Source organism: Manduca sexta, chromosome 22 (assembly GCF_014839805.1).
Source record: "Manduca sexta isolate Smith_Timp_Sample1 chromosome 22, JHU_Msex_v1.0, whole genome shotgun sequence".
Lineage (NCBI taxonomy): Eukaryota > Metazoa > Arthropoda > Insecta > Lepidoptera > Sphingidae > Manduca > Manduca sexta.
The window spans coordinates 891,772-918,955 of NC_051136.1; the positions used below are offsets into that span (position 1 = coordinate 891,772).

The 27,184-nt window shown below is 36.5% G+C and overlaps 2 protein-coding genes across 5 annotated transcripts in view; one reads left to right on the plus strand and one right to left on the minus strand.

Annotated features, from left to right (window-relative positions):
* Positions 1-25,195, plus strand: part of LOC115449997 (spondin-1) — a 31,667-nt gene extending 6,472 nt beyond the window's left edge. For all 4 annotated transcript variants that reach the window (XM_037441250.1, XM_037441247.1, XM_037441248.1 and 1 more), the window contains exons 4-15: positions 659-782; positions 1,215-1,369; positions 1,607-1,785; positions 1,947-2,077; positions 2,996-3,218; positions 3,372-3,543; positions 3,808-3,998; positions 4,880-5,134; positions 11,788-11,958; positions 19,115-19,231; positions 19,528-19,637; positions 24,557-25,195. In XM_037441250.1, the coding sequence (XP_037297147.1) occupies positions 659-782; positions 1,215-1,369; positions 1,607-1,785; positions 1,947-2,077; positions 2,996-3,218; positions 3,372-3,543; positions 3,808-3,998; positions 4,880-5,134; positions 11,788-11,958; positions 19,115-19,231; positions 19,528-19,637; positions 24,557-24,631 (1,903 nt within the window). In that variant the 3' untranslated portion in view covers positions 24,632-25,195. The remainder of the gene's footprint in view (positions 1-658; positions 783-1,214; positions 1,370-1,606; positions 1,786-1,946; positions 2,078-2,995; positions 3,219-3,371; positions 3,544-3,807; positions 3,999-4,879; positions 5,135-11,787; positions 11,959-19,114; positions 19,232-19,527; positions 19,638-24,556) is intronic.
* LOC115449998 (phosphatidylcholine:ceramide cholinephosphotransferase 2) overlaps positions 1-27,184 on the minus strand; it is a 127,676-nt gene that overhangs the window by 67,430 nt on the left and 33,062 nt on the right. The window lies entirely within an intron of this gene.

The window sequence follows — 27,184 nt, forward strand, 5'->3', positions numbered from 1 at the left end:
ATCTACGGCTCAAGTAACTTACTGTAAAGTGTTATTTCCAAGTAGATGAGTATGTGGTTTCATTTAGTAAAGCGTTGTCAAAATGACCCTGTATGTAAATCTACTTGTCTATCAAATATAATCCAGAAACACAGCTGTCACAACTTACCTTTGTACCTGTCACAACTTACCTCGGTATTAGGAGAGTTGTGACAAAGGGAGTAGTTTCAGTTTTCATGGATTTTCTCAGAAATCATATACCTTTTTATTTACTTTAATGACTGTTTTAAAAACGGTAAGGACTGAGCTATGATGAGGCATACAGTTCATAATCGTGGTGTATTTCTTTCTTGAGATATGTTCATTTAAGTAAAAATTGTCACAACCTTCCTAGGTCTCCCCTACCTACCCGCCTAGATTATTATCAGATTAATATAGTGACTTAGTAATATGTATTAATAATTTTCATACATCCAAAAATATACAAATTAGAGAACGAGTTAACAAATATAAACCTAGTTTCACAAAGCACGTTCACCGTTTGTTTTTAGCAGCGGTTGCAATAAAACAACTCCGTTTGACAGAGAACGACGTCCACGACACATTTATTATGACAGGCCTTAACAAATTGTGCGGTAAATCGGAGTATCGCCGTTTATAAAACAGTGCATTATTTCAGGGCGATGGTTTACGAGAACTCCAGCCGGTGGTTCGCAGAAGATGGTCAGCTGACAAAACGCATTTGCGAGGATACCTCACTGTCCGCTCCTGATTGCTGCGCGTGTGATGATGCTAAATACAAGGTCTGGTAATTAGTATAAATATAATTTTATTGATAAATACAGGAACTAAATAAATAAATAATAGTAAGTAAGACTCTTGAACACTCAGACTAATAGAAAAAAGGGGTTACAAAAACATTAACTCACGGGCAACTAGCGCGGGAACCCTCGGCTCTCGGTTTAATAGCTAGCTTAAAATGTAGAGATCATTATAAATAAATGAATTTTTAAATTTCAAGCATTCTTTCGTACATCATCGTCATAAGCCACATGAAATCCACAGCTGGATACAGACCTTTTTCGTAAAACTTAATCTTATTGAAAATTGATAAATTATTGTCATTTTTATACTGCTTAAATGGCAAAAAAACGGTTTTAACTTTCAAATAAGACTTTCAATTTTATAAGCAATAACGAACCGAACAACATAATATTTTTGCTTTCTCGATCCAGATGGTGTTCGAAGGTCTCTGGTCGCCACAGACCCACCCGAAGGATTTCCCGACGCAGGCGCTCTGGCTGACACACTTCTCTGATGTGATCGGCGCCACGCATCCCAAGAACTTCTCCTTCTGGGGAGAGGGACAGATCGCTAGCGATGGATTTAGGTTTTACTCTGCTAAAATTTACTTTATATTTTGATTATACACATTTAACAATATTTTATGTAACCCAAATCCGTTTATGTAATTTTGTTTATTTTTTACTATATATTCGTAATATTTCTGTGCAATATAAAATACTAACATTCTGCCCGTCGGCTTTTGAATTTAAACTATATGAAATATTTTAAAAATAATTATATTTCATACATGTCTATAGTTCGTTTAAACTTTGGCCATCAGGTCCCTAGCAGAGTGGGGCTCAGTAGGTCTGCAAGAGCGAGAGCTTCGGCAGCAGGGCGGCAAGCTGCGCTCCATCGTGAAGGCGCAGGGGCTCTGGTACCCCAAGGTCAATTCCAACACCACCGCCGGCTTCAGCGTTGACAGGAAGAGGCACTTGCTCTCCGTGGCTTCTATGTTTGGTGAGATTTGTTATTTAGTTGGGAATTTAGAAAGATTTGATTAATTAACAGTAAGAAAGAGACACTCCCACCACATTATCATGCTTTAATTTTCAAAGGTTTCGATTTTATACAGAACCTTGTTTACAAATAAATATTATATAAATATATTGTTTGACCAGGCCCGTCTCCCGACTGGGTGGTGGGTGTGAGCGGGCTGGACCTTTGCCAGAAGGACTGCACGTGGGCCGAGTCGAAAGTCATCGACCTGCTGCCCTACGACGCCGGCACTGATAATGGCATCTCTTACATGGTAAGCACTATCAACTCAAGTATTATCATCGCACACATTATGGTTAAAAACACGCCGTAGGGGCTCTTCCCGATAAATCGCGTTACGGCGTCAGGGGTCTACGAATAAGACAGACCAGCATAATTCTCACAACATGCGATTGATGCATGACTTTTGTTGGTCCATCTTATACACCACTAGTTTTTAACAAACTCCATTTTGTTTTTTTTTTGTTAATTAAACGTTGTTGGTGTATTTGGACTACACTAATATACAAGCTATTGCGACAACTTTACAGAGCTCGGATATATAGCCAAAAATATCGTTATTAATGCAACAATACGTCCATTTATATATTGAAACTAAAGTTAAATATGGCACCGCTAAATACTAATACATTGTGAGGTCGCCAACCGACAAATATCATACTCCAGACTGATCGGACTAATGACTTACTGTCTTTACATTTGAGTTTCAAATTAAGCTAATCACCAAATGTTCATTTACGGCGATTTACGGTGACAATTTACTATGTATATTAAATATCAAAATTGTAGGTACCAAAGTACTTCAAACTAACTGATCTCTGACATTGACACATAATTTATGTGGCACCGTGTGACACAACGTTACGTGTCAAGTGTTTGCGTGAAGTTACACCTGTCATTTTCTTTAATGTTTAATCCCTTCAATGTATACTATGGAAATTGATTTTATGGGGTGTTTGAATTATAAATATGTTAACTAAACGAAACTCGTGTCTGCTTTGTGGAGAATCATTATTAATTCATAAGTACAAAGAAACATTATAATAAAGCAAAAAGAGAAAAGTTATTGTATTTATTTAAATAAGTGACGAGATAAGCTAGTGGCACGCAAATTCCCGGAAATTTTATTCATAATATTATGTATCACAATACACCTGACATTTTTTTCTAGTCGCCGAACTCGGAGACAAACCCACGTGAAAAGATGTACCGCATCACGCCGATGTACCCGGAGGACCCGCGCGCGCCCTTCTACAACCCCGGTGCCAAGGAGGTGCCGCCTCTCGCGCGCCTTTACATCACCAGGGAGAAGATCATTTCCAAATCTTGCGATGAAGAGACGCTGCTGTCTATGGTGGCTGAAGAGCAGGAGAACACGCAGACCGCGGACAGGCGTAAGTTGGGACAGATAACACCAACACTTACTAATGATGTATAGCTATAGTTTGTTTATGTTAGAAAATAGTTGACGGGCATCGATAACTCACAATTTTTTTACGGGAATGAACTATAGTAATTGTGACACATGCTTTGAATGTTTCTATTAGCGGAATGCGCCGTGTCTGAGTGGGGCGCTTGGTCGGAATGCTCGGTGAGCTGCGGCAAGGGGTTGCGCATGCGCACCCGTGAGTACCGTATGCCGCAGAAGGCGCAGATGTTCTCATGCGACCGGCAACTCGTCTCCAAGGAGATGTGCGTCGCCGCCGTGGCTGAGTGCGAGTGAGTCATTGCATTGTTTCAGAGTACAATAGTATGATACGGTCACGTTTCTATTGACCGTGTGTTATAACACTTGATTATGTGCACGTGAATCTATGTCCTGTGGGGACTCGAACACTGCCGGATGCAATTCCCTGTGCAATCGTAGTTTTATCACAATCTTGTAATGGCTCGAATAATATAGAGTTAATATATTACCAAGAAAAATACTACTTTGACTATTTTCCTAGCAGCCAATTTTACATCCTATTCTTTATGTATCAGAGGCGACAATGCTAACGAAGCAGACACAGACAACAACGCAGAGCCGATCGCGGATCTGGACGGCGTGTGCAAGACGTCGGAGTGGGGCCCGTGGAGCGAGTGCTCGGTCACGTGCGGCATCGGCATCAGCACGCGCCGCCGCCACTTCATCAACCACATGGGGCTCAAGAAATGTCCGCTCGTGCAAATCGGTACGTACACTCACATATTATTGATATATCTATATTTTTATAGCGGAAATAAGTAATGTTAGATACTAACATTATATTATTAACAAATAAGTTAGAAGCATAAGCTTATCCCTGAAAGAGTAAGTAGACAAGACACTAGTGCAAGTTCACACTTCGGCGACATCAGACGAGCCTGCCACCTAAAAGGGCACAAAATTCGAATAACTCATCTGTTCTACACAGATATAAAATGAATAGGTACTAATTGGTATCTGAGGACCATAGTGCTTAATTATATTGAGATTGGCTCGTGAACTGGTCAACAGGATGTAGTGACACAGTTCAATAGATATTAGAACGGTCACTGGTAAAACATCCATATCGGGATAATGAATGAATGTAACCACGGAGTTGTTTGCATTGGCACGGCCTTCAAGATTCATATTTAATGCTTCGTTAATCACTTCATTATTGTATTTGCTGCGTGGGAAAGCCACGAAACTGTTAAATTCTTGGGTTCAAAAGTCCAGGTTTGTGACTGTTCAGCAATAACTTTACCACCCGTCATTAAACGAAAATAATTCTGCAAATCATGGATGCGGTGGTCGCTCCTGTTGACATTCATTGAAGATACAGTCGACTAAAGTTAGCCGATAACTCTCCAGTTCTTAGTAATGTAATGAATGACGAGAATCTTGCTGATTAGATTTCTAATTGCGAGAGATCTGGATCCAGTACAACTTCGAGTCGGGCATTAAATCAATATGGGTTTTTATTTTAAAAGAATTAGCACACGTAGACAATATGAACTATTAATGTATTTACAGTGTGTTCCTAGCAAAAATCACACACAAATATACCACGTACATATATGTTACCAAAATATTCCTAAATCTCAACAGAGGAGAACCGTAAGTGCATGGAGCCGCAGTGCACAGAGCAAGAGACAGACATTTCGGACCCGACGTGCCCCACTACCGAGTGGGCGGCGTGGTCTCCGTGCTCGGCGACGTGCGGCCGCGGCGTGAGGTTCCGCACGCGGCTGCTGCTGGTGCCGCCCGAGCGGCAGCAGGACTGCAGCGCCAGGGTCGAGCTCATGCAGCAGCGCGCCTGCTCCGAGAAGGACGACTGCACGCTCGACATGCTCACCGCTAAACGTGAGTATAGGGGAACAGTTCATAATCATTGGTAAATCTAGAGCTGACCTCTGGTACTGTCTAATTACATAGAATTATAACAAAATTAGAATTAAATACGTAACTTAAAAATAATTATATCCACCCAAAAAAGAGTACCTATGTATTACTATTTACGAACTTTAAATTCAACCGAAACAATATGCGGTTTAATCGCAGGATCTGTTACCGCTCTACACCGTTTTTATTAAAAGATTTTCTTAAACCATTTAGTAAGTTTCATACACATTTGCTCCCGGTAGGAAGCGGCATGCTGAGTCCCTGGCATTGCATAAGTCCATAGGCATCGGGTGCCTTTTGTTTACTTAGGCAATAAAAAACCATACAAAATAAACATAACATAGCTATCAAGTATTCGGACATTTTGCATTCAGCCACACTATTAACTAAACCCATGTCAGTAACAAGGCCCCCATGCACCTGTGCATACACAACAATCAGAACAATAATTAGCGCGTTACGACAAGGTTGCTCCACACAGACCCACACACACGCACGCACACACACGCACGCACACACACGCACGCACACACACGCACGCACACACACACACACACACACACACACACACACACACACACACACACACACACACACACACACACACACACACACACACACACACACACACACACACACACACACACACACACACACACACACACACACACACACACACACACACACACACACACACACACACACACACGCACACACACACACACACACACACACACACACACACACACACACACACACACACACACACACACACACACACACACACACACACACACACACACACACACACACACACACACACACACACACACACACACACACACACACACACACACACACACACACACACACACACACACACACACACACACACACACACACACACACACACACACACACCCACCCGACTCGCCAGGTGTAGAGTTACCATTTACGGGGACAGCCTATAACTTAGCGCACACTAGACAGCGTCGCGTCTAGCATCAGGCACGAAGATATTTCAAAGAGCAAATGAGAAAATTGTACATCTAAAAACTACAGGAATCGTGAATATAATGACAATATTTTTAAACAGAATAGGGAGTTTCGAGGTCGGTTATGAATTTCAGCAATATCAATGAATTATTTGACATCGGCACCATTTCTGCATATATGGTCCATTCATGTTGCAAACTGCAATTCTACCAGAGTAGAGACCAGTGGCGAAGTATCTATATAACTGGATTTCTGTCGGCTTCCCTTTATGAAGAATTTATGTATAATCTAATTATTATTAGAACGATTTGAAGACAGCATTTGTGCATATTAGTACCCACATGTTGTGTTGAGTTCCCTTTCAAAAAGTTTCACCTTTCGCCACTGGTAGAGACATTATAAGTAGCTTGTACCTTGGCGTATTAAAACAATAAATAAATAATTTTATATTTTTTTTTGTAGTATGAGTTTAGTTTATCTTTAGCAGTAGGAAAATTAATCTCTATATTACACCGTTAGTTGTGCTATGACACGTTTTTTATTTAAATTTTTACTTTTTAAATACCAATGGCTTACCTAAGTATAATATTTTTTTATTTGTGCCAAAGGATTAACTTTTGGTTACAAAATTAAATCAATATTTAGTAATATGTAAGAATACTGCGACAGGTTTCTGTATGCGATGGGTTTTACATGCGAGACGCTATGTTAGCGCAGTTTAATATTACGTTATGCAAAAATGTATTACTGCTCGATTACCTTCGGATAACCACTAGGTATGTGCTGCCGTGTGAGAGGGAGAGAACTTTCTGTGCCGTAGCATTAAGGGACGATGTGAGGTAATTCTACTATGTTACATAGTATGCTTACACTCTATATCGTGAAGAGTAAATAGATAACTAATCGGATATTAAATTTAATAAAGAAATATATAAAAAAACACTACAAATATTATAATTCTTACAAATTATAAAACAAGGTTCCTCGCTGCGTCTGTCTGTCTGAACTCGAAACTCTAAAACTATTGAACGGATTTTCATATGGTGATACCAATGGACGGAGTGGTTCAAGAGGAAGGTTTATGTGTACCATTTATTAATATTTGGAACGTCAGAAAAACAAATTGGCACATATTATGTTTTATCCGTGCGAAGCCGAGGCGGGTCGTTAGTATCTTTTATAAATACGATTGTTTGACCCGACAGCGACGGCGGGAAACGTTTTAATACGGTGATGGTGTTTCGCTTGTCAGTTACATCGCGCACGGTTCACTGATTTGATTGTGGCATGTTTGTAAAAGGTCGAAGCTATTTCATAATGAAACTCATTCTATTTGACGTGTTGAAAGTTCAACTGATAATATGAAGTCTCGGTTTTGTACTCGGACATTCAAATTATATTCAAACGAATTCCGAATTAGTCCCTTGAAAAGTTACATTTGGGGTTGCGTTTTTTAGAGGACGCAATTTATTTTTTTGAAGTGTAGGGGGGGTCAGTCTAAAGCTAAAACCAAGTTTGTGGGGTCGCCACCCACGGCCGTCATCTTGAAAATAGGGGTTGAAATGGTTTTTACGATGTATCTCTTAAACTATTTATCTGACAAAAAAATGTATGAACATTTTTTGTTGCAAATTAAATTCTCTACAACTTTGGTCCAGTAACTTTTGTCGTAGTACTATAAATAAAAAAGTTATAAGCGAAAATGTTAAGAAATTCAATGTTAAGCAGTCTCCATTGCAACGTCATCAGAACGTGTGTTTATAAGGTTCATAATACTTTTTGTACTCTCATTAATACCCAAATACCCAAGGGACCATTAGGGAACAAAAGAACATCTGCCTGCTATTATTATTATTTCTAACCTCTCTTATTGTAAGAGTAGCTGATAATATTGTGTTGAAGTTGTCGTAAGTAGGTTTTATTAGTATTTTGACTTTTAAAAGTCAAAATGCTAATAAAAAGTAGTTTTCACTAAAGTTAAAATCGTGTCTAAAATCATTCGAAATGGTCTTCATAATTAAAAACAGAATAAAATACATCCGCACGTACAGAAATATGTAGCACAACTAAAAGATATAAGTTGAACGACAACTTCAACACAATATTATCAGCTATTCTTACAATAAGAGAGGTTAGAAATAATAATAATAATAGCAGGTAGATGTTCTTTTGTTCCCTAATGGTCCCTTGGGTATTTGGGTATTAATGAGAGTACAAAAAAGTATTATGAACCTTATAAACACACGTTCTGATGACGTTGCAATGGACATTGCTTAACATTGAATTTCGTAACATTTTTGCTTATAACTTTTTTATTTATAGTTCTACGACAAAAGTTACTAGACCAAAGTTGTAGAGAATTTAATTTGCAACAAAAAATGTTCATACATTTTTTTTGTCAGATAAATAGTTTAAGAGATACATCGTAAAACCATTTCAACCCCTATTTTCAAGATGACGGCCGTGGGACAAGGGTGGCGACCCCACAAACTTGGTTTTAGCTTTAGACTGACCCCCCCTACACATCAAAAAAATAAAATTGCGTCCTCTAAAAAACGCAAGGTAAGGCCTAAAAAATGTAACATTTCAATGGACTAAATAGAAATTCTAAAAAAATACAATGACGATATCATTGGAATTATGCAAAAAAAGTCAGCTGTCGGACCAGCGAATGACTTGTGTAGAGCTTGTAACATTCGTTCATTTTTACTGTACGGTATCATGGATATTACCAAAGGTACGATCAGCAACAAAAGTCGATGAACAAATACTAATTTACAAAACACCTGAACATTGAAACGGACCATAAATCACTTACCAAAGAAGAGTACAGATTAAGGTTATCATTTCAATATGGATACCAAAGTAAAGGATTGGCTGAAAAATATGAAAAAGAAACTGACGTTTACGTTGAATCCTTCGAAGAGAATCTATAATACTGCCATAATAATTTTGAATTTACACATTTGTTCCTTAAACCGGCCAGTGCTCTATAAAATAGGATGTTTAAAATGTAACTAACCTATTCCTATTAATCTTATAATATTACTTACTAAAATATTATGATGTTTTGTCCATACTTAAAAATCTATGATTCTGGTTATTAACTTCAATATATACTATTATATAAACCTGAAGAGTTTGTTTGTTTGAATGCGCTAAACTCAGGAACTGCTTAACCGATTTTGAAAATATTTCACTTATAGGAAGCTACATTACAGCGCTATACGCTACTTTCTATCCCGGGTCAATATAAAGCAAGACTTTAGTCCTTGAAAATTTTTTCACGCAGGCTGAGTAGCGAACCAAAGCTAGTATGTTACAAAATAACAATTTAATTGATATTCTGGACTGTTGGAAAAAAAGCTTGTATATAAAACAAAGAATTTGCTAATTTCAGCCACATTTGTATTTATTACAGATCATAAAAAATTGCTAGTAATGTTTAGCGGTGAATGGTTTGACGGCGTTCAGCTACTTTTGTAGTTCAATGATGTCAAGTTGTTTTGTATTTAAATTAATCAGTAACTTATGGTAAATGATAATGATTAGGAAATATTGGAAACAAATTATGTTCAAGGACTTCTGTTGCTGACTGTACCATTCGAAATAGGTTTTCTAAATTATTACGAAATTTCAAATAAGGCAAAAACCATGTTTCGTTTTGCGAATTCTCAATAAAACATAGAAATCACGACATTAATGAATTTCATCTCAGATCTATATTAAGTCGTGTCAATTGAAAATCAACGAGAAACAACAAATCCGACCTTTTGATGCGGTACAATCTCAAATAGAACCTGACAAATACAAAATGTCGGCCTCGAGACGAGGATACGTCTATACAAGGCGGAGACTGTTTGGTCAAAGTGAATATAACCGTGGCATTATCAAACAAAGATTCATTAACGATGATTGCGAAAAGGGTACTAAATAACACTTCAGTAAAGTATACCCACACACCTGCAAAGTTAAAATCTCTTGCACATATTACATGCTTCTGGCTCCAGTAGCTTATAGACGATATTAGTAAATTTTACCTAGACTTCGTACAACTAAATGAATGTAAACACAGATGAGTTAAAGATGATTTTAATAACTTTGCCATTAATTTAGAATTTTAACTTTTAAAAAACAATTCAGACAGGACAAAAACAAGTCTATTTTGCCTCCTAAGGACATGTTGTGGACTGTGGCACCGATTGTTGGTACTCAATTCCAACACACATTTGATTTTGTTTTGTTACTTATTTTTTTTTATATTTTTGTTGATTTTTATAATATTAGTATGGGTAGCGTGTTATTGTTCGTGATCAAAATAAAATCTCTCAAACCCTGTAAAAATATACTTTTTATAAAAATATATCAATCGGTTTTGGCTTCGATGGTCGCTAAAGGAACAATATTATCGCACACATACAAACATGATTTGACCACATGCAGTCTGATAAACACAAAAAGAAAATTATTGCATATAAAAAATATAATTAGTTTAATTAGATTTTAGTTCCTACTTTGTAAGTTGTAACACTTCACTTATATTATATTATTTAAAATTAAAGTCTTCAAGCGATAGGCCTGTTGTTAATGTTTAGTGAAAATGTTATTGTAAGTGCACAATGTAATGTAACACACGTGCATTGGAAACTCATTTGTTAATGTATAAATTACACGCTTCATACCCGGAACAATGGCTACATTTACAAAATATAAACACGAGTTAAAGCGGATGATTCGAACTGATACAAACATAACTGACAAATCTTTAAACCACATACACTAATTTTGCATAGATATTAATTTACAAAAAGTCTCCCACGATAAGTATTGCCTGACCGAACAATTGTGTCCAATGTACCTTTAGACCCACGTTGCATGTTGATACTGTCGCTGTTCTGTAGAGTACATAATTGATTTGCCAATAAAGTTAATTATTGACATCGCACTAACTATAATCGTCTTTGAAGCACTAACTCGATGGACATGCGCATAAATAAGTTGTTAAACGAACACGCGGCCATTACAAGTAATTGAACACTAAATGTATAAATATAATTGTTAGTGCAACCTAAAACACATAAATATTTGCATAATTCGAGAAATTGGCACGTAATATCTATTCCATCGACCATCGAAACTGGTGGATTTTGGAACTTAAGTTAATTATTATGGATCCTGCACTCTTCCGTTCGGTCAGCGAGTTTTGACCGAGATCGCAACATTCGTAAATGGCTAAATTGGTTATCCTTGCGTATGAGGTCAGTAAAGTACACCCACACACCTGCAAAGTTAAAATCTCTTGCATATATTACATGCTTCTGGCTCCAGTAGCTTATAGACGATATTAGTAAATTTTACTTAGACGAGGTGAAGTGACCACGCTGATTCTGAATGAAAGTAAAGTCCAAAAATGGCAACTAACTAGAGACGTGTGTGTTTCACAATAATCAAGATGAATTTGCTAGTGAAATGTATTTATGTACCTATGTATGTAAATGAGATGTATTTTCCACCCAATTAGATAGTAACTTCACGACAGATGGTAAAGCCGTAAAGGTTTGTTCATTCGTCTTGGGCTTTGTCTCTAATATTTTATTAATAAGGGTGTATTTGGCTAGGTATCTGCATGGAACTGCCGGAGCAGGGCCCGTGTCGCGGGCTGTACCAGCGCTGGGCGTTCGTGGCGATGAAGGGCATGTGCATCCCGTTCAACTACGGCGGCTGTCGCGGCAACCAGAACAACTTCATCTCGCAGGAGGACTGCATGAACACTTGCAAGATCGTGCTTGGTGAGTGGATATATCATTTACATTTCTGTTAGTATTTTGTTGCTAGGCAAAGGAGTAGATGGGCTACCTGTTGGTAAATGATAACAGCTAAAAAGTACGTCCATTTGCTTAAAATAGAACAGACAGGGAAATTAGATTTTTCTGGCCTACGGCAAAGTCATTCTCAAGTCTAAGATCAAAATGCAACAGCAAACCCCGGTTTTCGTTTGACGTGTTCTCTTCATAAGAGTTCGCTGCAATTTTTTTTTGTATTATTAGTGAAGAACAACCTTAATTTTTATAAATGTATATACTTACTTATTTTCAACCATGCACCTTCACTTATTAGTTGTTACTTTGTTGGTATTTGTAAGTCACTGAGAACCTAACTCATATTGATGCAACAATTTGCATGAGAATACTAATTTCCTAAAGGCATTTAAAACGTTTTACGACTTATGATTATCAACAATTTATGCAGAATCGTGATAAACAAATTACGATGTTTACAAAGTTTGTTATTTGTTTAAAAACTCTGTCATTAGAGTAAATGGAATTATTTATTTAAGTAATAGCCCATTCACAAGTCACACCGTCAGGTTACGCGATAGTGTTGAGAATACGATATGTTCCTGTGTTCGCTGCCATCCCATAATAAGTTTACTGTACATAAATGTTATGAAAGTAATTTTCATATCATTAGATTTTCATTCAAGATAACTTGAACATTGTAAAATCTTTGCTAGAACGGACAAAGTGTCATTTTTTATATACCTATGTGTTGTATTCATTGTTGCGACCATATTTTGATATGTATTGAAAGTCGAAAACAAAGAAATTGCAGCATAAAGTATTATAAAGTGAAATATGAGTATAGATATATCAGTTGGAATATGACTGCTGTTTGCGCCCGTCGCATGAGCGATGGATTTAGTTCGGCACTGCGGAAGGATTCTGATCCTTGTCACGCGACGGTAAAGTTTTGCTAGCTACATATGATACCAATATCTGTCCTTAATCTTTACATAACTTACTGTTACTATAAGCTGTGATTTTATTGAGTAGATTACCCTGGAACTCTATCTGACAAGTCTAATAATGTCTAGTAATGGAACTTGGAATAATGTTAAACCGGAATACAACAATGCTGGTACACACTTGATAGTAGAAGTAAGCAGAACGGTTTTATGTGTCCAGGCAGATTCTAGCTAATGAGAGACCTCACAACTAATATAACTTTTTTAAATAACAAAAATGTAATTAACGAAATCCTCATTATAATAAACATGCTAATGTAACTATTCAGTATGTGCGTACTTTTCAGTATGAAGACTATTTTTGTGACATTTCGACCGCATAGGAATTACGTAAATTGTTACATGGTCAGTGTCTGGGCCACTAATTGGGTAGAATTCCCCGTCGGTTGTATAACAGTGGGAGTGGTGTGACGTCACCAGGCATTGTCCATGCTGATGACGTGAGCGCAGGTGACCGCTGCGCGTCACCACTCGCTTCACCACGCGTTTACGAGACGTCGATGGAGGATTTGGGACAGTTTATTGTAGGCTTTATGTCGATGTGAAGGTCGATGCGTGCATAAACATTAAACACGTGGGAGACACTTCCAGTTTATTATTTATTAATATTAACAAGTATAAAAAATAATACCGTTTTATAAGCAAACATTTTTACAATATATTTTTTTCAATTGTCTGAAAAATAAAGCAATCATTGATTTTATAATCATCGGTTAAATTCTATCGCAAGATTTATGGATAACTTTGTAATAATATATTTTCCTTAGAGAATTTACAATAAAAGTTATCTGCCGATATATTATATGTATAATCTTCTTCTATCTATCTATACTTCTATATCTATATCTTCTATCTATCTATACTTATAATAAATCTGTAGAGAGGTCAATTCTGTACATGAAATATATTTCCAAAATAATAACTATCAGGGGGTGATTAGGGATCGATACTGATGCCAAAAATGCAATTAGTAAAATTTTTGTCTGTCTGTCTGTCTGTCTGTATAACCGTTATAGAAACAAAAACTACTCGACGGATTTTAACGAAACTTGGTACAATTATTTGTCATACTCCTGTGGTGGTTATAGTATACTTTTCATCACGCTACAATTAATAGGAGCAGAGCAGTGAAGGGAAATGTAGGGAAAACGGGAGAAGTTACTCCATTTTTTAAGCTTCCGTCGCGTGTGCAACCTTAATGGTTAAAGCTACACAGAAATCATATATGTCGAAAATGTTCTCTTTAAAATTATGTAAAAAATATCCCACGACAGCATATGTCTATCTTTTATGGTTGACTCACAATAACACGTGTAACTCCCGATAGCTTAGCAGTTCGAAGCTTTCTCATTATATTTGTCTACTCTTACGTTTATAAAACTCTCAGTAATGCCTAATTAAAAAAGTTAACATTATTAAAGATTCCATAAAAAAGAATCATAGAAATCGGTATAGAAACACCAAAGTTATACATGAAATACGCTAATAATAAGCCATCACGCGTGAATACTGAATCACGCTATATGCTTCCTTCGATTTCACCAGGATCCCATCATCAGACCCTGACCGGACAATCGGACCACCTGCATACCACCATACATTAAAAAAACATCCCGACAAATAGGGTACAGGACTCATTTTTGTTCTTTACTTTTATCAAATATTTACATAATATAAATTATAACACAGAAGGAATTTTTTAAATCCGGTAAAAAAGCAACAAGTTATAAGTCTATGAATTTCGGTGGAAGGGTTAATTAACAAGAAACAGAAAAGAGACGAAATATCCACATGTGACGTCATCGGGAATTACGACGCGTGCGAAAGAAAGAGATGTAACGATATCCCCACATCGCGCTCACTTCTGCACATTACAATATTTTAAATATGAATTACTCGCTCATTTTTTAACCAATTTTTATGCAGTTTTCGCAGGAGTACTTCTTTTTCATATTATTAACCATTATATATAGAATAATGGACAAAATCAAGCATAGGCCGGTCCCCCATTGAGCACCTCCTCCATTTTTGAAGTCCGAAATCAACGCGGGCGAAGCTGCAGGCGGAAACTAGTATCTAAATATTTTTTTAATAGGTTTGTTAATAAGCATTGGCAGATGACTGAGTAGCGTTGATAATATTATGGCCCAATAATAGTCACACTCCATCTCAAAGGTTTTTATAATATGTAATCGCATCCCATAACAGAGCCATATATACGTGTGGTCACGAATTTCCTTACGTTAGTCAATGTTTATAAAGGGAATCAGTGACATATCGGTCAGTGTTATGTATTGCTAAATTAAGAGGTCAATTAGCAGCGTGGTGTCGGCGTTTTGAATGGAGCTATCAGGTTGACGCGGCTGGCGGCGGGCCAACGCGGCTCCCACCTGCGTACACAGTACCGCGGGACTTCGGGTCGCTACTACGGATTTTACTGTTAAACAAACATAAACAGCTATATAGTAGGAGCTCATAAATAATAGCTCATAAGCTAAAAAAAATTCCACATTTCGCTCAAGTAAAAGTAAGTGATAAAGGTCACTAAATAATCTCTTTACTTAAAAGTAATAGTAACTTTACCTGTTAATATCAATGTAGATTTTTTTTAATAGTTATGAATTATTTTTTATGTTACGGGATATCTTAGTCTTGTTTTTATAATAAAATAAACCACATACCGCCTTCCACGGATCTTAAATCCAATTCGTTTTGTTTTAAAACATTTATTTATGCCAAAGACTTTTGGAATTTCATTTGCTTTATTTACCTCAGTACATCTAAAATTTTTATAGCCGATAAATGTTTGTATTTACGTGATACTTGAGCAAATTAACTCTACATTTGCGTTGTAAAGAAGTTATCACAGCTAAACGAGTTACATTCTACTCACGTGCGTTAGTATCATAAACTATACAATAGTAGTGGCGATTCGCTCGGGAGTTATTTGCGACGGTGAGTTTCAGCGGCGATTTATTTTAGCATCTCTACTTCTATAGTGTATACGTCGCCGTGGGCGTATCAATCTGTTTGTTGTGAAAATTGTAGAGATGTTTTTATTAAATTATTTAGTTAATAAAGCATGAACAAACACTTCATGTTTTGATGCTGGTCATTATTTTATTTATAGACAAATATATATCGTGTGGTAGACACGGTTGAGACAGTTTTGTCTACAGATAATGTCGGTCGATGTCCAGATCTGCCATGAAGTCAGTGTTTCTGTTGCAATTTCGATCAATAGATTCGATTGGTAAGATTGTAAGAGGTCGGATATGTTCTCTCATTTTCGAATTTCATATTTTGTCCTTTAATTTTGGCAATTCTGTCTAAGTGCTTTTTACTCACATACAAACTGGCGAACAATTCACATATTTTATGAATATTTATCGATTAATATTTTTGTTAAGGGCTCACCAGTAAAAATCACTTACTCATACTAGGTCAAAGTGACACTGAACTTGCAAGCAAACAGTTTACTCTACAAATATCGTCCGAGACCCGTGACGTCACGATGATGTCATCATCGAGCTTGCCGCGCGATCGCGCCGCTCGAAAAGTTCCGAAGCTGTCGTGTTTGTTAGTCATAACTCGTTCGATACGATTGCATCATTACGGAAAACTAGACTTTGGTTGCGGATCCGATTAAAATGTCATGTCAGAAGACTTATTATTTTTAAAAAGCATAAGCACAAAACGTAAAATTTCAAGAGAAATGGCCCTTGTAATTGTTAGTCATGGGTGCTCTTATCGAAATAATGATATTCTTCCTACTGTGATGAGACTGCTTATACTTTATGCAACTAGCTCCATCAGCTTGCGGTGAATATCATATCTCATCCCTTGAACACGGCCCTCTTCTACTAATGAGACGGCTGGCCTTGAATTAACCACGCTAGTCTAATCTCGGTTGGAAGACTGAACACTCTTGAAATTATTATGGAACATTTTTTTTTTACGATATTTTCATTCACAGTAAATCAATTAAAACACGTAATTTTGAAGTTAGACGTTCCTGGCAGTCGATGCAATACTTTCTGCTCCCGAAGTTATCTAAATAATATTTAAGTCAAAAGTTTCCCTTAAATTCGTTCAGCGGTTTAGCTGTTAATGGAAACAGATATGCCTCACATTTGTAATATTAGATAATGGATAAGGAACCTTACAGATTATATTATCATTAGGCGAGACATTTAAATAGCGATTTCGTGATCGTTTATTGTTCAGTGATTAGAGTTTCCGCATTTGTTTTTTTTGGAGGTCATCGACTTTGTCATAAAATAAAAACATGTAAAATTAATATACACATATAGGTATTAACGTATTTTAATTATTATTTTAATGTATTTATTCTTAATGACATAAAGCACCATGGGCATTTTGTGACTAGCAATCAGCCGACTGAGTCTCTTAATAAAATCCACAAAATAAACATGTCTGGACATAAAGAAGAGTAAGTAAAGCGAGCTTTCTGTTTATTTTGTTATTGCGATGTGCGATACTGTGTCCACAACTCGCACTCCTTTATTAACTCCTACGTAAGTTAAGGCTGGTACACCGTGCATTTTTCATTTCGAGCTTTCGTTTTACCTAAATAAATAAACTGAACACAAAGAGCAATTTGTTTTAAAATTCAAAATTCAATTAACGAATGTGACAAAAATGCATGTATAAAGATAACACCTCAATCTCCAACAGAGACATTTGAAGTTTTTAAGTATCGTGGTTACCAGTAATGCCTTTATCCGAAACTTTAAAAACAATAGCAAATTGTTATCACCATTATCTACGGATTTTCTAGTGAATCAATAGTATATCTAATGTGAATAAAAAAGCACTAAATAGATTCAGCGGTTTACACGGCGTAAACAAGAAATTATACCTTCTTACCTGCCTTCTGATTCGATCGTCTGTTCCCGCCCTTACTTAGTCCGTACTTTAGTTACTATGTGGATAGTTAATTGAAGTAACCGAGAGCTAACAGTAATTAAGACCACGAAATTATAGCCTTTGCAATCATTAATTTCTGGCGCGCCCAAAAGACTATGAATTTCCTATCGTAAACGTTTTTTGTTTGTTTAGTCTGCGAAACAACTCTCTTTTAGGTTTTAAGGACACAAGCCGAATATTCCATAAATTTATAGGCCAGCCTTTCTGATTTTTTTTCTTTTGAGAAGGTCGGAGTCATAAAGGCAGCAGGCAATAAAATTCAAAACATATAAGTCAAATATTTATTGCAGTTTTGTGAAAAATTCTGTTGCGCTAACTAAAGATGGAATAACAGTAAATAGACGAAAAAGATTTTAATGCAGCTGTCAGCTGGTAGATGAATTTATAATCGGTCTAATTTAATCCATTTCATTACTTCTTTCTGTTAGCTTGTGTTGTGGATATTAGGTACATCATCGGATGCAATAAATCAAGTTTTTGTCATCTTTTTAAAAATTCAGTCTGGCGGAGCGTGACTACTGTATAATGTGTTTGTTCAATAAACCGTTAGAAAGATAAACAAAACACGGCTCGTATCTTACTGTTCAGAAACTTTAGCAGCTCGGAGAAAGACTGAAGGTGGCCAATGCGTAATTTAATGAACTTACTAACTTGCATAATATAGTTACTGCGATACGATGTTATATATTATACATAAGTTTATGCACGCTTTAAAATTAATATAATAATTCTCATGTTGAGTATCTCGTTGCTGTATGTTAAGAGTACTAGAGTATTTTCAATACGTTATATGGTTATAAAATATAATCTCTCGTGTTTGCAACCGGAAAACTGACTTATGCAATACGTAGCCACTTTAGTCTGAAGCGTGATGAGACTTGACTCAGTTTTGTCTCAAGCAAAATTGACGTGAAGTAGCAGATGCTCTGTATTCTACAATTCAGCTTATTATAGCTGTATAATGAAATCTCTCTGTACCTCAAAAGAAAAAGAAGGATATGCATCACGATTTTATGAGATGAAACAAAAGACCTATGCTCGTTTACTTGCCTTAAACTATAGCAAACTGGATAACTTAAACAATTACTATACTATATCTCTGTCATTACACAAGGTAATCATTTATGCAGGTAACCTAATCAAAAAATTCTGTAAGTATAGATCTGTCATCATTTTATTTGTCTAAGCAGGTGGTGCAGCTCCGGCTGGAGGTTCCGTTTCGTTGGTGCTCCCCTCCCCCGCGGTCGCCACCAACTACCCTGGACTCACCGTCAGCTCCATAGTGCCCGTGCCGGCCAGCATCGCAGGTATTCGTCGTACAGATCTATACCGTAATCTATATTGCTATAAGGCTGGATTTATTGTTTGTTCGAATGCGATAATTTCTTGGAGATTTAGTATCTTTTTTTATGTGTTTTGAGAAAATGAAGTGGCGAAGGCAAACAATTTTAAAATATAGAAATACGGTAAAAACGATAATGTTGATAGTAGGGTTTTTTTTTCTAATATGAATACATTTATCGCTGTGTTTTAGATAATTTATTATTATATTAACGGAAAGTATTTATCTACTGTGATTTTGTAATAATCCTTTGGTACCCAGGACCGACACTCTCTCAAGCAGCTGACTGTCAAGTGAGTACGTGGGGTGAGTGGACCAAATGCAGCGTCACCTGCGGAGTCGGCTACCAGGAGCGCACCAGGACTATACTGGTAAATATCACCATATCACGTGATGACGTGTTCTATATACATCTATTCTTACCCGTTACAGAATTATTCTGACCTATTTATAACAGCGTTTTCTCTAAAGGAAAGAATTATCCTCCCGAGTATTGTTTTAAGATCCCGAGTGTCGTATTAAACTGGCTAAATGATCTTCCAAGATCTTCTGTATGGCGGAAAATTTAACACGCTCTGAAAGCTTTGGACCTTAATTAGTAATGATATAATGATCTATGTATATTGTTTGGTCAAGACAGGAACTAAACCTACTCAGTCAAAGGAATTTAATTATAGGTTGGTATGACTGCAAAAATAGAGTCAGTATCTTTATAAATAGCGTGGTGTATTTAGGCAATAGGTAATAATAATAAATTAGGTCTTCTATGGGCCTCCAGTTCTCTTGACGTCTATAATTCTCACGCAATATTTCTCTCGAGTGAAGGGATCACACACATTATTGATATTTATTGTCGATCGATGTCTTTGCAGCGTCGTTGTTGAGTATTTATGAAGATGTCTTTTATATTTAGCGCTGGCGTCTATATTGTGATGTGTAAATGATTCAGCGGCCGCGGAACTAGCGGCAAAATAACTTCCACGATTATTACGATTAGAAAAGTTTTATTGTAAGACTTGAATGGATTAATTTATAAGTAATTCTGCTCGCGATTCTGTCCAAAAGTTATTTATGCATTAATGAGAGATTCTTTTTTAATAAATGTATCTCTTAATGTTAGCAGCATCTTGCTATAGAACAATAATTCTATACACAACGTCAATTCTTTATATAGTTTACACAGCGCGACCCGACTAAATATCCTTGACTGGTGGTTTAAACTGCTTTCAAAGCCTTTTCAGTGGCGTGTCGAATATAATTTATATAATATATTTAGGTACTCTATAAAACGTTAGTGTTGTAGAGAATAGATACGCCGCCGTTTCTTTTCAGACAGAGCTTAGTTCTACAAAACGTATTCAACTAGATTCCGGATATATTGTTGTCATACATAAATAGTGCGCCGTAAAATATTATGTCTCCTGCGAACGTCCGAAGTTTCAATGTTAACATCGACTACATCGCGTATGATTTTTATTGTAGTTACAATAAAATTGGTATTTTATTGATAAGCTCGCTAAATGATTCCGTCACACGTCGATTTGCATGCGTAAGCCATTTAAAAGTAGCAATCAAACTTATTATTATTTGCTAAGACTTGCTTGTGATTTCACCCTCGTGAAAAGTCCCTAAAAAGCGTACGAAGCCCGCTCCATCTATTTAAAAAAAAACTATTATTTCCTATAGAAGAAAATTACCGGGATAAAACGTGTAGTTAGATATTTCATCCAAATCTGTTTAATTACAGCTGCGTTAATTTCTTACAAACATACTTACAAATATCCAAGGTTTTTTTTACAAACTTTCGCATTTATAAAATTAGTAAGATGAGACGTAAGATTACTATACTATCCTGTTATTAAATTTAACACTCATTTAAATAACTTTTATAATAATCTGTGTGCCGAGTAAAGAATGCAGTATAATGCCGTATATCATTGTAAATTGTAATTAAAAAATCTTTCTCCGAAATTGTTAAATGTAGGCGAGCTGCGTGATATAAGCCACAGGACTTACTCATTTCTACATTCAGTTATTACTAAAAAATAATATTTTCTTTGCAGTATGTAACCTCTAGTGATAGGTGTCCTGAATATAGGGTACATACCATATATGTCCAATCAATAGGAAGCCACAGACCGCAGAGCCGCAGCGTGACGCAGCGGGTGCAGCCCTTACACACCCACACATACTAATTGTACAGAGTGACTTACACACCGCAGTGGATAACTATTGATGTATACCTGGAAATTAAAAATATTATGATATAAAACATGTATTAGGAAGATGTTATGGCAATCGTTTTTACATTAAGAAAATTTCAGTCTTTTGAATATGAATTTGAAGCGAATTGAAAAGTTTCTTATCTAGTTGTAGATTTACAATATTTGTTGCTGTTTGTAGAAAGAACTAGAAAAATCAGTTTCGTTTTCCACATAGTCTAGCACATAGGCATCCTATCACCAAACATATATTATGTAACTAACGTACTCCTTAACTACTTTGAAACACGTTCCAAGACGCGTGTTACCCACTAGTGACCCAGTCCACATTGCGTACACGTGACTGACTTCCAATCCCACACGCAATTATATACAATTAGTCGATGATTTCAATTGACAATAGCGCTATTAATAGAGTAAGGAATGTTGGACTTTGTAAATATGCAGCCGTCCGAGTAGAATCCCTTTAATCACACGGATCGCATGCACGATAAACCAGAGAATTGCATTTTCATCAATGAGGGAATTAAGGTCTGTGAGAGTGCAGTTAAAATGCCGTCTTTGTGCAAAATCCGTGGTATGGCTTCCTACTACAAATACCGGGCGAAGTTTGTTACTATTTAATTGCTGCAACAGGGAAGTCCGCTGAATAGGCTTTAAGATAATATTTTAGGCGCGGAATTATATAGGCTGTATATAACTATATACTATATTTTGCTGGCAACTTCACACGCTAAATCCTTTTCCGGAATAAAGTTTCTGCTGTACATTTTTCCGCTATTAAAGCCTTATTATTGATTTACATCACGTGGTGCATTTGCCTTCAAAACATCCAATTTCGTTAGGCGATTGACGAAAGAAATTATTAATTAAATAAGACATAGATTTAATTTACGTTCAATTTCTAGTCTATAGCATCTGTATGATAAGTATTGATAGTATTTCCACTCAGTAATTACTCAGAGTGTCGTCCATGATGGATGGCGGGGCATGACAAGGAATTCATCACCCACCAATTACTCACAATTGTGCCCTCAATAATATTTAAATTATGGGCCACGTTCATGTCAATTAAAATATCCATAACCAACGTTATACTTAAAATATGTTAGATTAAAAAGCTTTAGAATTTGTAAGCAGATGTTCCGAAAAACACAAATTTAACCTAAGTTACTTGGTAAGTTACTAGTTTGGTTGGATATATTTTATATCCGCCCGGATAGCGACCACCGTATACGAGGTGTTAAAACCCGCCATAGTGGCCCGAATATCCGGTTCCAACAGGCCGGCATAATTGTGTCGACTGCCGAGGGATAATCAACCCTCGTCAGTCGACATTCTATTGGACCCCACTCCACTTACCATCAGGTGCAGTGGGGTTACTTTGTTATAAAAATAGCTACAGATTCATAAAAATGTGTGTTTAATTACTTGTTATTTTAAAAGTTACGTCAATCCAATAAGTGCAAAGTTGACAAATAGATTCGTGAATCGAAAGTTCCCAATAAATTTTTATCTATTAAAAGTTATAGGGGTAACACATCGACGCTTTTAGTATCAACGATGCGATCTCGTCAGTCGTTGATGCTGTATCAGTTTTCGTTACCTATTTTTTTCATCGCTTCTTATCACACTATGATATAATGATATAGACTGATCGAAATTTGGATGTATTAGTTGTGCGTCGGTCTAACTCTTCAGAAGTAAAGGCGTAAGTGTATATTATTTGTGCATTTAATTGACGAGAAAGTACCTTTGTATGACAACTACATCGTCGATGCTAAACGTAATAATGTGTAAGCGAGAAATCAAAACTATAATCGCTGTTTTCATGTTCAGAAAAGTGACTCAATCACTACTAGATGAGTCCACAATTACACATTTTACTAAAATTCTGAAATATGTATTTAGTGCAGTTAATGTATAATATAATTATTTAGTATTTTATAATTGTTCCTGGCACCTCTGAATGTAGGTACATATTTCATGGCTCTGTAACAATTACTACAAATTACTTACAATGTGGCTACCATGTGAATCAGGCACGGCGCGAGTGAGCGGGTGATGGCACAGTTACCCACAGATTTGAGTCAGGTTCAGCGAGGCGCGAGGTCAAGGGCGCGGGGTCAAGGACACGCGTGCTACTAAACTTCGTAGAAATATAATTTTCAACAATTTTTCCTTTGTTATGTTGCTAGGCGCGTGTTTTATCGATTTCATCGCGTTTATGTTTGTTGTTATATGGAACCCCTTCTTAGAAATCGTTAATGGCGTTGAACTATACTCGTTTAAGTTACTTCGTAGTTTATATAGGTGCTCTAGTTGCGAGTTTAATGTAAATTGGTTTAGCTGTCCGCATTAGTTTTACCAACTGACGACGTAGTTTTGTGGTAACTCCTAAACTCCCATCCTGCTATCCAAAAGTTTATTTTCCTCCTAATGGATTACTCTAGTAACACAGTTTATAAACTAATTCGTTAACTTAACATAAGTAAAGATGATGCGTTTCTGTCTGCCTCTTCCAACATGTTGAGACGATAACTTTCGCGCGAGTTTTTTGCTGTTAATATTTTTGTTTTTATCCAAATTTTTACAAATGGTAAAGTCCGAGAACTCACTAGTGGTGGAGTTCTCGAGGAGCCCGTCCTTCTATCAGTGCTACCTATTTCTGATGCTATGAAACATTGTTGCTTCGGTATGGAATACATTTCAACCAGTATAATGTGCGTTATGAGCCTGTACGACGAATTGCCTAATATGACGAACGTAATGTATGTCATTGTAGTTAAAAGATCTGGGTATTGTTAGTACTGTTTGTAGACTATCGTAGCGCTTACCATCCGGAGGTTTGAAACTGTGCTCGTTATAAAAACACTACCTAAAAAATTAAGTTAAATTAATATTGCTTATTAGTCTCATAGATTAGATTGTAATTTGTTGATAGGAAACTAATTTCATCTTGTTATAATAGAAAAATAATAATAATAGACTGTCATCAAAATAAGAAAAATCATGGTATCTCAACACATTATTAAGAATGTAAGAATATATTGTGTTTTTGTCCCCAGCGCGAGGCGAGCCTGACGGGCGCGCCGTGTCCCAAGGTGCTGTCCAGGCGCCGCCGCTGCTTCAGGAGATGCTGAGCTTATTCTAAATAACGAAGTCACAGGGTGTACAACGGATAGGCAGAATATTGTATATGAAAGATAGATGAATGTGGGCCGCTATCGTGGTTGGACTACCAGCTTTTGACGTCATTAACATGCATGCATTTATAATAATTAAATGTGAACAAATTCGTTTTAATAATAAACCAAGATCTTGATTTACTCGTGAAAAAAATATGTAGAGTTTGAGTTTATAATTTCAAACCATTTTGTATTGCAGTTTTGAAATTATTTATTTTACATGTAACAGGTGTGAAAAGATCAAAGCTGAAAGTAATAAATACTTTATACGAATATAGAAGTCGTTACAACTCGAATACATTTTAATGATTGTGGAAAATCCTGGAGGGAAACCTCTATAATATGCCAAAGATTCAATAAAATTTTGAAATAATTAATTTCTATATTTCTAAAGATTGGGTTCTTTTCGATATGACTATATAGATATATTTTTTAATTTTATGTGTTGCCAATATGATCAAATCTTAAGTTGCCATAGATTCAAGCCGTAAATAGATATTAAATATTGATATTTTATAATAGTTTGTTTCTCTCGTTATAATTAAATTTGGAGTTTCACGCCTAGCTTAACAACATTTGGATGATGCCAACCGTGAGCCTTACCAATATTCTCTTTCACGTGGAAATAAAAAAAAAAAGGTCCCATTATAATGTCACTGATCCTGGGTTCAGTTCTTAGGATTATTTATTTTCACATTTTGTCACCTATTTGTCCTTGCTAGTAAAGCAAATTACTCAATAAAAGTGCGACATAATTTTATTAATAGCGATATTTATTATCTCTAAAGACGAGTCCCGATGAATATAAATGGTATAATTGCTCCCATGCAGTCGCCATCGGTCAAACAATGGCGCACGCGAGATTTCGCCACACCACTAATGAATAGGGCGCACGCCACGCCGCGCGGTTTGCCAGCCTTGTTGCATTCAATTACCTGCTAGCTATTACATTATATATTACTCTAATTAATGTGCCACTTAACACATGCTTTGAGGTTATACCCGTGATTTTAATGTTAATTAAAAAGATATCAATGAGTCTTTCTATATAACCCGCAAGGTATAAAATAGTAAAAGATAATATCGCATTACTTTAAGTTATTAACCTAGATAGATAACAGAATGTACCTAACGAAGAACGGTTTGAATGGACGCATAGTACTTTGCCCATTGAGGTTAATTAATGAATTTCTCAATACAATACATTTCTGTAAAAGGTTAGAAAAATTGATATAAACGAGCAATAATGTCACATATTTGTAAGAAAGTACTAGGTCCGGTATTTGCACACTCGTAATAACTTATAGCTGAGCAAAGGTAGAGGTAATGTAGACTACTTCTTAAAGGGGTGGAATGGATAGGAAAAAGCCGTTAATGGTAGCCCACGCTAATAGTTCCCTTTAAATTACTGCGAGACAGTGTAGACTCCCTTACTAGCGCTGAGGTCTCGGGTTCGATTCCCAGGTCGGGCAGAGATATTTGGTTTTTCTACTCAGTATCAGCTCGGAGTCTGGAATTTGTGTCCGATATGGCGATAGGTTCGCACCCTACCGTCATGGGGCGAAATACGCATTACGAAAAGTGGATGAAACAGTTGCGCCTTTATATATGCCTTCGGGCATCAAAACGGTGTGAGTGTAGCTACCCCAGTCGAGAAAATGCTATAGACAACTGCCAATAAATAATGTAAAATATTTAATTTGAATATCCAATGTCCATTAGAGGGTGAATGGACACTAACCGTCTGCACCAAACTTGTCATTCAGGGTGCCTATATTGAGAGATTAATAGCAAGGCTGACAACCCAAAGGACGAATGAGTCAGGGCGCGAAGGACGGTTCGCTCTATTTACTGGACCCGTGGGAACCTGCCTACCATGTACCGCAATGTGATCATGTATACGCAGAAATAAGAAAACATTCTGTAACGATTGCCATCAAACCAATTTAACAGAACAATGACGTTGCAAATTGATTTGAAATTTCGTAACGTTAGTCAAATTGCATTGTGTGAGAGTTGTATACGTGTTTTCATTACTATTGTGTTCTATACAATTTTTATTACGCGCTCGTTGATTTGATGAGAAAATATTACGAAACCAAGAACAACCTTCTATATTTACATGAACATGAGGTAAATATCAACAGCATTAGGGATTCGCTCCATGCGCGACAGAATAGCGGTGGGCGCGCGTGAGCGGCATTCAAACGCAGCTCTTATGCATCTGGACTCGTGTTTGGACAATATCAAGGCATTTTACCATTGAAACATAACGTCCCAAGGTGATCAACTCATCGTGACATTGAGATACGCTTTGAATCTTTATTTAATTTAATTTTCTTTTATCATCAGTTAATCAAAAAGACCTCGACTTAATAACATTATTTATTACTAGCTTTTGCTCGCGGCTCCGCCCGCGTTATAAAGTTTTTCAGGCTAAAGTTTTCCATTATAAAAGTAGTAGTTTCCCGGGAGCCTATGTTCTTCCCAGGGTTTCAAACTGTCTCA